Raw genomic sequence first — 14,036 nt, forward strand, 5'->3', positions numbered from 1 at the left:
GAGCCCTCCTGAATGCCAGACCCGCGCTAGGCCCGCCCTTGCCTCGGGACCCTCCCAAGGACCCATGACAGGGGCGGGAGGTGGTGACCCCGATGGGGGTCGAGTGGAGGCGTGTCTCCCCGCCGCGGTTGTGAGGCCTAGACCTGGTCGTGGGCGGGGTCGATCCCTCGCTGGTGCGGGACAATCGGGATTCAGGAGGGTGCATCGGGGCCCACAGCTCACCTGCCGGCTCCTGGGACACCAGGGCATGTAGGGCCGAGGAAGGGTGAACTCGGGTGGGGGTGCAGTTGGTTACCCAGAATGGATGAGGACGATTACTCAGGGGCAGGGGCAGCTGAGTAAATGCAATAAGGGCCTCGGGTGGTGAAGAGACCCCTGGACCACAATAGCTGGGGTTCTCCGAGCAGACGCAGGCAGAAGCGACAGGTGCACACAGGCACCTTATGATAAGGTCAGGGTGGTGCACTCCCGCTGGCCACCCACCGCCCTCTCCAAAACCTGTCTGCACCCACCCCAGGGACGCAGCTGAGGGCTGGTTGGGACCCCCAGGGGACGGGGCGCCTTTCAGCCCCAGTCAGGACTGGTGTGGCCCCACTCCTTCCCACAGGGGCCCACTTCTGCGTGGCCTCCCCCCACGCCCCATCTGGTCCTGCGGGACTCTGGGCTGCGGAACCCCGGGGCCCTGGCTCAGACCCTCCCCCACTTCACCCCAGGCGGCTGCAGGGAGAGGACTGAGCGCAGGCTGACCAACGAGGCGGGGTAGGCCAGGCCGCTCGGAGCAACAGGAACGGCTGCCCGGGACTGGCACCTGGGCCTGAAGCTCCCAGGGCAGGGAAGGGTGCTGTCGGGCCCGGGCAGCTGGAGGAGTGGGGCTGGGGTCGCCCGTGGGCTGGGACTGTGAGGGAGCGGAGAGAGAGCCCCGCCAGCACTGCCCCCAAGCCGAGCCCACGCACCATGTGGAGGGCCAGGAAGCTCGGGGTGCAGCCGCCACCAGGTAAAGAACGAACGGGGGAGGGCAGATGACACAGAACCAGCGGCTCCTTTCCTGCCTCGGAACCCTGCTCCGCCTTGTCCGGCCGGGACCCCGCACCTCCCCAGCACCTCAGGTCCCTTGGCCTGTCCCCACCTGGCACCTGAGCCAAGACCGATGTTCGAGGTCTCCCCACTCAACAGGCCTGCCCTCAGTGAGGTCCGGCCCCCACCTGACTCTGCCCCCTCAGCCTGGAGCCGTCCCCCGCGGGCTGGGCCCAGAGGCTGCTGCCCGGGCCCCTGTATACTCCCCCGCTGAGGGTCTTCCCTCAGGGCCCCCAGGGACCTACCCTTCCCCCTGCCCTGTAACGGGCAGAGTCTCCAAAGCTTGTCCCAGCCAGGACACACTGAGCGGTGCAGCCACACGAAGGACCCACAGGCCACCCTGTCCGGCGTGTCCGAGGTCTGTCGGACGCCTCCCTCCCCTGCCCCGCACCTGGGATGTCAGCAGCAAGGGTGCTCAGGTGGACCGCCCACTATTCTGTGAGGAAGACCCTGAGCCACCTGATAGGAGCCTTCGTGTCTGTGTTTATTTTAGAGTCAAAAGATAAAATTCCTGCCCTGACTGGCATAGCTCAGTGGATTGAGCGCGGGCTGAGAACCAAAGTGTCGCAGGTTCGATTCCCAGTCAGGGCACATGCCTGGGTTGCAGGCCACGGCCCCCAGCAACCGCACATGGATGTTTCTCTCTCTCTCTCTTTCTCCCTCCCTTCCCTCTCTAAAAAGAAATAAATAAAATCTTCTAAATAATAATTTAAAAAGATAAAATTCCTCACTCTTGGACCCCACCCGCCCCTGTGCCCTTCAGGGCTGAGCTCCACCGGACCCGGCTGGACGCTCGCGCACAGACCTCGCCAGCAGCCTGGGAGGGGCTGGCCTTCTGCAGACGACCCTCCCCTGACCCCGCATCACCTTTGCACCTACTCAGGGCAGAGCTAGGCTGTCCCAATGGGGTGCTGAGGCTCTCCTGACCTGAAGTCACCCGGTCTTGACCCTTCCGGCCACCTAAGCCCGGAGCTGCCAGGGGTCAGGGCTGGCCGTCCCGGGCACCTGTAGGCTGGGCCCTGGGCATGGCCTCAGGGCAGGCCCCTGGCAGGCGGGCCCCTTACCCGCCACAGAGGTGCCGGAGGGCAGGAGAGCCAGGGCCCAGCCTGGGCTTCCTCGCCCCCTTTCCTCCGTCTCGCAGCGATGTTCTGGAAAGCCCCGGGGGGCCCCGCTGCTTGGGTTGCTCGTGGCCTCAGACGCCATCAGCCCTCCGGACGCCCCTCCCTGCCGGGCAGTCGGCTGCTCAGCGGCACCCTCGCTCCCTTTGAGGCTCCCCGGCGCACCCTGCTTTTCCTTCCTCTCCGTGGGAGCCCTCGATCCGAGTGTGTGTTCACACAACCACACCCGGCCCACGTGCCGCACACCCCGTGAGCGTCGGCCCTTGCTCACGCAGAGGTTCTCTGGGGAGCCCGGGCCCCGCTGCTGCCGCGTGGGCCCTGGGGCTCGCCGGACCCTGAGAGTCGCCGCAGAGGCTGGGGGAGCCCACCAGGGCAGAAGGGCTTGGGGCTGAGCCGTGAGAGGCAACGGGGGTCCCAGGGCTCTGGGCGGAGAGACGTCAGCAGGGTGGGGCCCAGCAGGAGCCAAACCAAGGCGGCCTGCAGGGCTCACCGAGTTCCCGGGGCAGCCTGTGGGACCACACCCCTGAGCCCAGACTCGGCTAGGGGGGTGCCCAGACCCCCTCAGGGAGACAGCAGTTCAGGCCATCCGAACCGGTGACCGCGGGGCTCTCAGAACTCAGTGCTGGCCCTGCCGGTAGCGGTGGGAGCCCCTGACAGCAGTGACAGACATAAGCGGGGGCTGGATTATTCAAATCGTGCGTGACTGGGAATCGGGATGGGGCTCCACTGCCGGTTTTCGACATGATGGGCTGGCTGGGGGCTAGACGCTGCAGCCTGCCCACCACCCGACTCTTCCGGGGGCAGCCGGCGGGCCGGAAACACGGGAGCACGGAAGGAAGGGAGCCAGGCCCACCTGAGGCTCTGCCAGCCCGGGGTGGGGGGGCCCTGGGGGGGAGGGAGCGGGCCGGCCTGTATGGGGCTGGGCCACCCCCCACACAGAGGTTCTCGAGCCCGAAGGAGAGAGGAGAGAGGTGGTTGGCAGAGTATCCCCGGGAACAGGGCCTGCCCGGGCCTGTGTACCCCCAACGGGAAGGAAGCAGCCAGAACAAGCAGCAGCCCCTCCCAGCCACAGGGCTAGCCTCAGCCTGGGTCCCTCCTGCACAGTGGCACCTGGGCTGGGCTGGGGGCACAGGTGAGGGACAAAGGGCGCGGAGGAGGGCAAGTCCCAATGGTGAGGTATGGACTGAGAGCCCCGCGCCGGGGGGCCGAGGGCAGCAGAGGTGAGGAGGTCCCTACACCTGCATGGCAGAGGGGCCGTTTCAGCCAGTCCAAAAGACAGCCGGAGATTGGCACGTGGTGCATCCGGGGAGGCGTGGCCTGAGCGGGAGCCTGGGGGCGGGGCATGTGGGGCAAGCCTGAGGGGGCGGGGCCTGAGCAGCCCCCGGAAAGGCAGCAGGCAGGGTCAGCTCACGATCTACCAGGCTGCCCGGGGTCCAGGTGAGTGGCAAGGAGCTCTCGGAAGGCTGTTCAGATGCCCCAGGTGCAGAGTAACAAGGCTTCAAAGTGACAACATGTCACTCTGTTCAGGCTGCTGGGACGCAGACACCGGCCTGGGCGGCTCAAACAGCCAACGTTGATTTCTCGCTGTCCTGGAGTCTGGGAGCCCGAGCCCGAGGTGCAGGCAGATTCGGTGTCTGGCGAAAGCTCTCTTCCTGGGCCAGAGCCGGCACCTTCTTGCTGGGTCCTCACGTGGTGGAAGGGGTGAGGGAGCTCTCTGGGGCGTCTTGTGCAAGGGCACTAATCCCGTTCCTGGGGGCCCCACCCTCAGGACCTTGTCACCTTCCAAAGGCCCCACCTACTAACACCTTCCCGTTGGGGGTTCAGATTGCAATGTAAGAATTTGAGGGGACACCAACATTCAGGCCATATAGCACAAGGGGACAGAGTTAGGCTGCGGACGTGGGAGTGTTGTTTGGGGGGAGCCTGACCTCACCCCAGTTCTGTGAACCTGACATCACTGGGAAGGCCGCTGCCCATCATCGATGGCCCTTCTGGAGAGAGCCCCTCCCTGCCCAGCCCTCTCCTGCAGGCCCTGCGCCCGCCCCAGCTCCCAGCCAGCGGGGCGGGCTGGGCGGGAGTGGTCGCTTGGCTGCAGGCGGGCACGGCTGGGGTTGCCAGAGGGCAGAAAGCAGAGGCAGACAGAGGTGACAGGAGAGTCCACCCAACAGGGTCGGAAGGGCAAGCCCAGGCCCTGCGATGGGGCAGCGGGAACCGAGGCGGTCAGGGTGCGGACTGCAGGCAGAGGAGGCGCGGGGGGGGCGGGGGGGAGGCGGGGGACAGACTCCCGACTGGGCCAGGCGTCTGCTCGGAGCCTCATCTCCATCAGGGCCCCACGCTGGGGCCTCCCCGTCTGTCCGGGCATCGCCTGCCTCCGGCAAGAATCCCGCCGAGTCGGTTCAGCCAGAATCTCCGCCCTGGATATCTGATTGCCTTCCACCTCTGACCAGAGCCCTCACCCCGGCACCCCCCGGGGGGTAACCGATCACCCCGGCCTGCCTTCAGCAAGAATGCTGCCAGGGCTGTTGAACCAGAACCCCCCCGGACCAGGACGCCCTCTCCGCCCGCGGCTCCCCCACCCCATGCACACACCCCGCTATTCGGCTGGAAAGCCCCCTGCCCCGTCCTTCCACTCTGAGGTCTCTTTCCCCCAACTGCACTAGCTCCTGGATAAAGTGGCTTTTTAAGGCCATTTAAACTAAGGTCTAGCCCCGGATCTCTTTAATGACAGTACTTCTCCTCTCTCCCCATGCCGGGCACGCGGGGGCTCGGTGGGGACATCAGTTATCACCCTTCTGCGCCAAGCTCCTTGCTAGCCACATCCCCCACCCTCGTGCGAGAGCCCAGGGGGAGCCCAGGAGGGCTTCCTATAGGAGGAGGCAGCCGAGGGTCCAGTGGGAGGGAGTTCTGTCCAGCCGGCAGGCCAGCCCCTGAAGGCTGCGCACACCTGCGTGTGGTCTGCGCAGAGACCGGGTGCCTCCAATAGAGAGGCCTCGTGCCTCCCACGCCCCTGGGTCCCTGCCGGTGAGCCACAGCACGGCTGACACACAGAATGGGGGCTTCGTGACGATGACTGGTGGGCTGGCATGCCCCTCGCCCCGCCCCCCAGCACCCACCACAGAGGGCAGAGCGGATACTAGACAGATGACGGATGCGCCAGTGAGCTCCATGTCGTGGCCACACTTTCAGACGCCTCCCCTGACGGTTCATGGGCATGGAGCAGTGACGTGGGAAATTTATTAACGGGACGAGATTGCTTCAGAGCTTGTCCTCAGGAGATGCCCAAACCGCCTCCTCGGGCGTCTACCCGCTGGTCCCCATCTCTCCCGTGGGGGTTTCCATGAATGAGTCCACCCCCCGCCAAGGGTCTCGGGCCAAACGCAAGGGTCTGCGGGAGGAGCACGGGGTCCGCACCTGCAGACTAAGTCCCCGCGTCCAGAGCGCCCAGGAGAACGGTCCCACACAAATGAAGCCCCACAGAACTCAGAGGTGGACACGGGACAACATGTTTCTTCATGTGAGTGTACTTCTTATTCTTTTGTTTCTCACTTACCAACACGTCTGTGGAGTGTAGCAGGCTGTGCTAGCAAAGGAGAAGCAGGGAGGCAAGAGGGGGCGGGGCCTCAGCAGCCACAAGCCGGCGATCAGGGGCTGGAAGTGCGTGGGGGGGCTGCGGTGAGTGGTGGGCAGCCTCCTCCGCCGGCCTGCCTTCCCGCGGGCATCTGTGGCCCCCAGATGACCTTGTGAATGCAAAGAGCATCCCCAATGTCTCCAATCCTCATCCCTGATGTCCTCCCTCTGACCCAGGCAATGCGGCAGAGTCTGCTCAGGCCAGGCCCCTGCATGGCCCGGCCCAGGAGGACCCTGCCCTGGGTCTCAAAGCCAGAACCCAGCCTAGAGCTGGTGGGTTGCAGGAACAGGGGGGTACCCCAGGGTTCTTTCAGGTGGTGGGGGTCCGGGGGGGAGGGGAATCATTCCTTTGGACCTTGGACAGCACTCCCAGAATGCCCTCTGCTTCAGCCACAGGCTTCTATGCAAGAGGACACGAGGGGGCCACTCTGGACAGGGGAACAGCACGGAGGCCCACGGCCTGCGTCCCCCGCTCATCAGGACTCCGGTGGCCCTGCGGGGAAGGTTCTACCTTCTGCCCAGAGCAGAGCAGGACTTCCTGGCATTTGCACATTGCCCCAGCGGACACCCTGACCCTGTGTTCATGAATGCAAACATTCAAATCAGGATTATGTCCACCCTGATGCATTTCTGCTCGAGAACGTGTTTTCAGAGCAACTGCAACTGAGGGCGATCGAACGCCTCGGGCGGTTCTCCACGTAGTGCAGACGAGTTGCCTTCCCCCCCATATTCCCTTGAAATAAGTCTCACCAGGATCAAATCCTTTTTGTGTGCGTTTTACCAGGTGTATTTGATCCCCTGGATAGAGTTCGATCGGGTCCAATGTCACCAACTGTCCCATCTGTCCCTGGAAGTTTTGTCCGGTGCCTCTCATTTCTGGCAAGCCCAGGCCTCCCAGGGGAGGCGCTGTGGGGCGGTCTCCTCACCAATCGGTGCCGGATCTCCAAAGTGTAGCGGGTGCTGTTTGTGCTAATGTGCGACGTCCGCGCGGTCTCGGCCACACCCACTTTCCTCTCGCGAGTGTTCCCGAGGGCGATCCCGAAGGACAGACGGAAGCCTTTTTCCAGCGAGATGTCGGAAAAGGTCAGAGCAGGGTCAAGATGGTACCCGCAGGCAAGGTGAAGTGCCTCCCAAATCAGAGGAGCCGGCCCCCCCTCCTGGTCATGGAGCCTTGTCCCCTGCGGCCTGCTCAGTGCGCGGAGGCCCACCGGTGGCCGAGCGCGTGTTGCGGAGCAGACCCAGGCCCCGGGAGCGGCCGGCTCCGTGCAGCTGGCGCTCGTGGCGGCGGATCTGGACCTTGTGGCGGAAGCGCTCGCCGCAGTCCTCGCAGACGTAGGGCCGCTCGCCCGAGTGCGTGCGCCTGTGGCGCAGCAGGTTGGACGAGACGCTGAAGCGCTTGCCGCAGTCCCCGCAGGCGTAGGGCCGCTCGCCCGTGTGCGTGCGCTGGTGCTGCACGAGCGCGGAGCTCTCGCTGAAGCGCTTGGAGCAGTAGGAGCAGGCGTAGGGCTTCTCGCCGGTGTGGATGCGCTGGTGCGTCACCAGGTTCGAGTGCTGCGAGAAGCCCTTGCCACACTCGCTGCAGCGGTGCGGCCGCTCGCCCGTGTGTGTGGACTGGTGCCGTATCAGGTCGGTGCTGCGGCTGAAGCCCTTGCCACACTCGCCGCAGATGGTCGGCCGGTCCCGGGCGCGCCGCCGTCGCCGCTGCCTGGCTGGCGCCAGAGCCGCACTGCCCGCAGGGCCCGAGATGGGTACCACCGCCGGCGGGGGTACAGCCGGCAGCACCATGAGCTCCTGCAGCACCACGTAGCCCGGGGGGGCCACCATGACAGCGGCTGGAGCCCCCGGCCCTGAAGCCCCACCCGCCCCCACGGCAGGCACGAGCTCCAGCTGCAGCTCTGGTTGCACGGGTGTCAGCTCCAGCTGCACCTCCTGCTGCTGGGCCCCTAGCTCCACTGGGGTCAGCTCCAGCCGCACCTCCTGCTGCTGCTGCTGCTGCTGCTGTTGCTGCTGTTGTTGCTGTTGTTGCTGCTGCTGCTGCTGCTGCAGTTGCAGCAGCTGCAGCTGCTCCAGATGCTCCAGCTGCTGCTGCTGCTGTTCCAGCTGCTTCTCCAGCTGCTGCAGCTGCTCCTGCAGTTTGATCTGCAGCTGCAGCTGTTCCTGTTGTCGCTCCAGCTCTTGCTGCCGCTCTAGTTCTTGCTGCCGCTCTAGCTCCTGCTGCCGCTCTAGCTCCTGCCGCTGCTGCTCCAGTTCCTGCTCCGACCCCAGGTCCACTGGCATGAGCTCCAGCTCGACCTCTTCCTCCTCCCCCGGCCCCAGTGGACGAGGCTGCAGCTGCTGCTGCTGCAACAGCTGCTGCTGGAACTGTTGTTGCTGTAAAAACTGCTGCTGGAACTGTTCCTGCTGCTGCTGCTGCAACAGCTGCTGCTGGAACTGGTGTTGCTGTAGAAACTGCTGCTGCTGCAACAGCTGCTGCTGCTGCTGGAACTGTTCTTGCTCCTGCTCCTGCTGCTGCTGCTGCTGCAACTGTGCCTGCCGTTCTAACAGTTCCTGCTGTTGCTCGTGCACTTGCTGTGCTTGTAACTCTCCCTGCTGTTGCGTCAGCTTCCGTGGCTCACGGTGCACAGATCGGGGTCCTTCCTGTGGTTCCTGCTGTCGCTGAGGCAGCAGCTGTTGCCCATCCTGCTGCTGCCACTGTGGCTGCTCCTGCTGTTGCCACGACAGCCGTCGCTCTTGCACTCGCTCCTCTCGCACTCGTTGCCTCCGCGGCAGTTGTGGCTGCAGTTGCTGACGTCTCCGGGGTCGGCGTTTTTCCCGTCGTCTCCGCCGTCGCTGCGGCAGCTGTTCTTGTCCGTCTTGTTGCTGCTGCGGTTCTGGCCGACGGCCTGATGGCCAGCTTTGTGGCCGTCTTGGCTGGGCTTCCTCGGCGACCTCACTGGCCCCCTTCCGGGCAGAGACTGCTGGCTGTGTGGGGTTGCTTCTCCTCTCCCGAGCCTCGTCTTCCTCCTGACTCTCACTCCCACCACTGCCACCTGGAAATGGCAGGAAGCCAAGCGAGAAGGATCTGCAGGCAGCCCTCCGTCCACACCGTCAGGACCCCCCCCGCCAATCTAGGCTATGCACAGCCACTCTAGGGTGCACGACGGAGCTCTCGGCGGGGACCCGAAAGCACTGGATCCAGTGACATGGCAGCATGGCAGAAACCGAAATGCCCAGAGGTGTGGGGTTGCTTGGAAATGCACCCAAAAGACTGCTGGTCACATCGCTCTGGCCCCCAGCTCCCTGGCCCCCTCTGTGGGCCGTCTGCTGCACAGGCATGGGTGTGACACCAGCATGGGCTCCCCGACAAAAGTCCCTTGTGCCTCGTCACCATCCAGTGGGAATCCGTGAACCGGCCGTGCCGAGGCACAAGCACGTGCTGCAGCCTGACCTCAGTCAGGCTCACACCTCAAATCAGTGAGACACGCTGTGTCCGCACATAAGAGGGAATTTCTGGAGAGCCGCCCGGAAGTGTTACCACAAGCAGTTTCTACAAGCCACCAGGGTTGCGGGGAGAACACGAGGTCTCCCGTGAGGAGTCCCTTCCCAGGGAGCAGCTGCCCGGCCCCTGCGGGCTCAGCGCCCTCCTCGCCTGTGAACCAGCTTGACCGTACACAGCCTGGCACTTCCTGAGCGAAGCAGGCAGGGCCTGGGCACGTCCCCTAGAACCTGGTGGACGCTTGAAGAGCCCCCCTCCCTGTGGGGCAGGACTGAGTTTGCAAAGTAACGAACAGTTTGGCAATGCCAAGGACACACCTAGCCCCGTCTGCAACAGCCTAAAGACGGGCCGTGTTGCACACCGTTGTTTCGGAGTGGAGAGGCCGACTCACAGCCCCGCACAAACGTGGCGACTGGCCAGTCCCCTAACCTCTGGGGACCTGAGTGTCTCCATCTGCAAAAGGGGACAGAGCCTTCTCGGGGACGCTGAGAACCGGAGAGGGTGATGCCGCACGGCACCCACCGGCTGTCTCGCCCTCGGAGCATCACGGCTGGGTTAGCACAAGTTCTAAGAGGCTCTCTCCACCCCCGAGTCCAATGTCAGCATCTGTGCTCCCCACGGCACCCCATTTTCAGTTTCGCAATGGGAAGCGGAAATCTGATGTATCAAATGTTGCCTTCTGGTCACTCTTCCAGGAATATATTGATTTAAGGAAGGGACAGCTACATGGAAATAATTTCCTTTTACAAAACTCTTCCTAACGACCGGGAGCGGGCACTTCCAGACAGTAAGCCGCTCGCCGCCCTCCGGTCCCCTTTCTGCACCACGGCGGGCCTGGGGCCGTGTCAAAGCATCCTCGCCAGGGGCCTGAGGTCTAGCTCCTGGTTGAGGAGGTCAGAGCACCCCCGAGCCCCTCACCTGAGAGGGTGGGGGGCCCTGGGCCCCCATCCGCAACACACCGCAGCTCCAGCACAAAGGTCTTAGTCGCCGGCCCCAGCGCCATGCCGGCGGTCAAGCCAAGGTCCCGGGGAGCCGGCTGCGCTGAGAGGAAGGAAGGAAGGAAGGAAGGAAGCTGTTCGGATGGGCAGCGGTGCTGTGAGCGGCAGCCCCCGGGCCAAGGTACGGGCGGCCAGAGAACCCTCAACGCTGCCTCGAGCCACCCCCCCCACCCAACAAGCAGCGCCGCCCCTTTTGGAAAGCAGGCTGGCGCGGTCCACGGCTGGGAAAGGAAGGAGCGCGAGCAGCCGGGGGCGGGGGGGGGGGGGGGACTCGGCTCCCGGGCCCATTCCCTGACACAGGGGCGGCCCGTCCTGACGCAGCCAGTGCCCGGGGGCAGCCCGCAGCTGCTCCTCACCCAGAGGACTGTGGGAAACCAGACCCCGCACGAGGACGGGAGCTGAGGTCCCAGAGGGCCATCTGCAAGGTCTGCAGAAGAGAAACTTGTCCATCCTGTGTCCCCCCGCCCACTCAAAGCGCTGACCAGTCCGTGCCCGCTCTGGTCCCCTGCCTCCCACGGCTGGGGGTTCGCCCAGCCTTCCCAGGCCGCCGGCCAGCCAGGGGTTCCAGGCCCCATGTGTCCTGGTGCCAGCTCAGCTCCGTGGGAAAGCAGGCTTCCAAAGCACTACAACCCATGGGACTGGCCAGCAGCCGGCCTGGCCCTGGGCCCAGGGCCTCTGAGGCGTGGCAGGACCCTCACCTCTCCGTGTCCACCCTGGGGCCTGCAGAGCTGTCCCCACCTCCAGTCCTCCCTCCCCTCCTACCAGGGTGACTCCAGGGCCCTCAGGCCGTTTGGAACCCAGTCGGAAACCTCTTAGGAGAAGCACCCTGGCCTCACCCAGCTCTCCCACCCACCCACTGGGTCTCACCTGGTACAGCATTTCCTGCTTCTCACCGCAGCCCCTGCACCAGGGCAGGTGTGAGCGGCAGGGGCTGGAAGGGGAAGGCCAGAGCCCTCAGCCAGCTCCTTCCTGTGGCACCTCCATCCAGAAAGAGCTGGGGCGGCGCTGGACCCCACCCCGGGCACCTTTCCGGGCACTCCGGAGGGCGGGGCAGCTGTCAGGGCTGTTGAGGTCGCCCTGGGCCAGAAGAAGGGACAGAGCTGAGTTCAAGAGCAGAAGTTGGTGTCGGCTCCCTGGGGTGGAGAGGGAGCCCCATCCAGCGCTGGGCTCAGCGCTGGGGGGCGGCGACCCTGGTGCGCGCCATGGGCTCCAGAGCGGACCAGGTGGCCTGACCCAGGTTGAGCTTGGCAGGGGCCAGGAGACTCCTGTCTCGGCTCAGGAGGCTCAGCTCAGGGCAGTCTGGGTCCGGCTGGACTCCGCCAGCGGCCACAGGTGTCCAGATCCCGTGGGCCTCGGGCGGGGGGCGGGCGACGTGGCCGCGCGGGGGTCCCCGTTCACTCGCCCGCCCGCCCGAGTGTGCGTCCAGCTGGTCTGCGTCCGTGCGGGCAGCGGCCCGGCCGGGGTGGGGGCAGCGGGGGCCGGCACAGGAAGTACCCCCAGCATCCGCATCCTGTCCCCCGCCCGCCGCCCACGGGGGCGCGCCACGGCCCCCGCCGCCGCCGCCGCCACCGCCGCCGCCGCTCTAGGCAGCCGCGAGCTCGGTGGGCTTAACCCTTCCCAGCCGGCCGCTCCCCCCGTGGCGTGGGACGCGAGGCGGGGACCCTGCGCAGCGGAGAGAGCAGCGCGCTCTGACGCATCCCCAGGCGCGCGCGTCTGCGCGCAGGGCTTGGCGACCCGACAGTCGCCGCATGGGTCTCCGCGGAGGCGCTCAGCCTCAGGGGGCCCCTGGCCCTCGCACAAGTTGCGGTCCAATAGGTGACACGGAGTTAATGAGGAGGCCGCGTCCCAGGCCCCGCGGGCTCGGAAGGGGCTTTCCCCTCCACGCCACGGACGCTCTTCCGCCGGGCAGTGGGCTGAGGCACTCTGGTTGCCTGGAGAGCTAAACTCATCCCCCTCCGGACCCCTGCTCGCTTCCAGGGCGCACAGGACCCGGCGGCCAGGCCCCCTCCGCGGCCCCTCCCTCTGCCCTCCCCCGGCCCAGCCTCCCAGAGGGCGCCGAGCCGCTTCCTGCCTGCGTCCCGCTCGCCTCCTCTGGAGGCACTGCCTGGCCGTCTCTCATCTCGCCTGTTCGCCGTAAGGCCCGCAGGCGGACCGCACTGAAATCGGGACGGTCAGGTTCCCTGAGAAAACCCAGAGATGCGGCGATGGAGAGCCAGCCGTTCCTGGGGTGGAGTGTGAGGCTGCCCCACTGGGCTGTGGGGGACGGTAACCCTCCCGTGGCCACAGGCCCCTCTCCTCCCCACACAGAGTGGCCTCCCTGTTCCACCTTTTGAGTCCCCCTGGCCCCCCAGGCACTGGGGCTCCGGCCTTGCCCTCCGGTCCTGGCCGAGGAGCTTGCCCACGGCGCGGGGACTTCCCAGCCGCGCAGAAGCTGGAGGCGGAGGGCACACCTGCCTCGGGAGGCAGCACCAAGAAGGTGCAGAAACATCTGGGGCGGGGGTCTCTTCCGGCCGGGTAACCCGAGGCTTGGAGACCGAGGTGCCAGCGGGGAGGTCAAGGATAGGTGAGCACCTCCCCGCTGAACGGGGCAGGCGTGCACCTTCTCCGCCCCGGGTGGGCCGGGGGCAGAGCTCTCCTGCCTCATGGGAGAGCGCAGCCCCGCGGGATCCCGGGAACCCGCCCCTCCCGGAGTCTGGACCCTCTCCCTCGCCTCGCTTCCTCCGGTCTGCGTCCGCTCATTCTCGCCACGCCCCTGACCTGGAAACGTGCAAGCCCCCCCCGCCCCTTCTGCCCTCTGTGCCAAACTTCCTGGAAAGACGCGCCGTCGTGGTTCAGTCCGTATCTCCATCCGTCTCCCCTCCTTCCCCCTCTCCATCCTGGCCCCTGCCCCTCGCTCCGCCAGACGGCCCCCTTTGATGTCACCACTGACCTCCAGGTCACTGAACGCCTCATCTCACCGCACCTCTGGGCAGCGCTGGGCACTCCTCTAGCGCCGCCGAGTGCCAGAGCGCGCCTGGCTCCCCGCCCTCCTGGTCAGCGCCCTTCCCGGCTCCTGCGCGGGCTCCGCCTCCTCCGCCGGCCTGGTTGCTCATCTTTCCAGGGTGCAGATGCGCGAGGTGTCTCCCCTCACCCACGGTTCCCCCCGGCCCCCACGAGGATCTGCCTCCTGCCTGCACCCGGACACCCAACTCCAACTACAGTTGCCCTTGCTCCTCTTCTTGGTCCCCCTTTTTTTTTTTGAGGGGTGGCACGGACACGAATCAGTCCCATAGCTCTAGGCAGCATTGGCAGCAACAAAAATACCCCCTCACTTCTGAGCCCACTCCTGTTTCTTCTGAGAAGCCTGGCCACCTGTCTGAACTGGGTGCTCATGATGCTGTCACCTGACTTTCCTTCGTGGGAAGTGTCTGTGGGCCACCCACTCTGAAAGATGCGCCTTTCCCCGTGGAGCAAGTATTTACCTCGTTGTAAAAAAGCTCCCCCCAGCTCCCATTGCAAAGATACATCTTAATTTATTTAACCAGGTACCGACTGATGAAGCTGTTTCTTGCGTTTCCCTACGGCTAACGTGCTTGCACCTGAAACCTAATTTATCTGCGAGAGTTCCTCTGCGAGAGGCGTCCCCAGCCGTGGACGGGCCGGTCCAACCATACTGTGTGTGCAAAGCAGGTTTCCAGCTGCGAGCACACGAGACCCAGAGCTCTTCCTTCGAGCCAATGGAGCCACCGTAACAGTCATACCCTG

The 14,036-nt window shown here is 65.5% G+C and overlaps 1 protein-coding gene across 2 annotated transcripts; it reads right to left on the reverse strand.

The window, feature by feature from the left end:
- Positions 1-6,582: 6,582 nt before the first annotated feature.
- Positions 6,583-11,738, reverse strand: ZNF853 (zinc finger protein 853). 2 transcript variants are annotated; one of them, XM_045821142.1, is made up of 3 exons: positions 11,160-11,738; positions 10,213-10,330; positions 6,583-8,848 (listed from the first exon to the last, which is right to left on the reverse strand). In XM_045821142.1, the coding sequence occupies exons 1-3, from the start codon at positions 11,169-11,171 to the stop codon at positions 6,981-6,983; spliced, it is 1,998 nt and encodes a 665-aa protein (XP_045677098.1). In that variant the 5' UTR covers positions 11,172-11,738; the 3' UTR covers positions 6,583-6,980. The 2 variants fall into 2 exon arrangements, with proteins under 2 accessions (XP_045677098.1, XP_045677108.1); XM_045821152.1 differs by having other exon boundaries at positions 10,213-10,335.
- Positions 11,739-14,036: the final 2,298 nt, after the last annotated feature.

Source organism: Phyllostomus hastatus, unplaced genomic scaffold (assembly GCF_019186645.2).
Source record: "Phyllostomus hastatus isolate PE091 unplaced genomic scaffold, TTU_PhHast_1.1 phas_contig_150, whole genome shotgun sequence".
Lineage (NCBI taxonomy): Eukaryota > Metazoa > Chordata > Mammalia > Chiroptera > Phyllostomidae > Phyllostomus > Phyllostomus hastatus.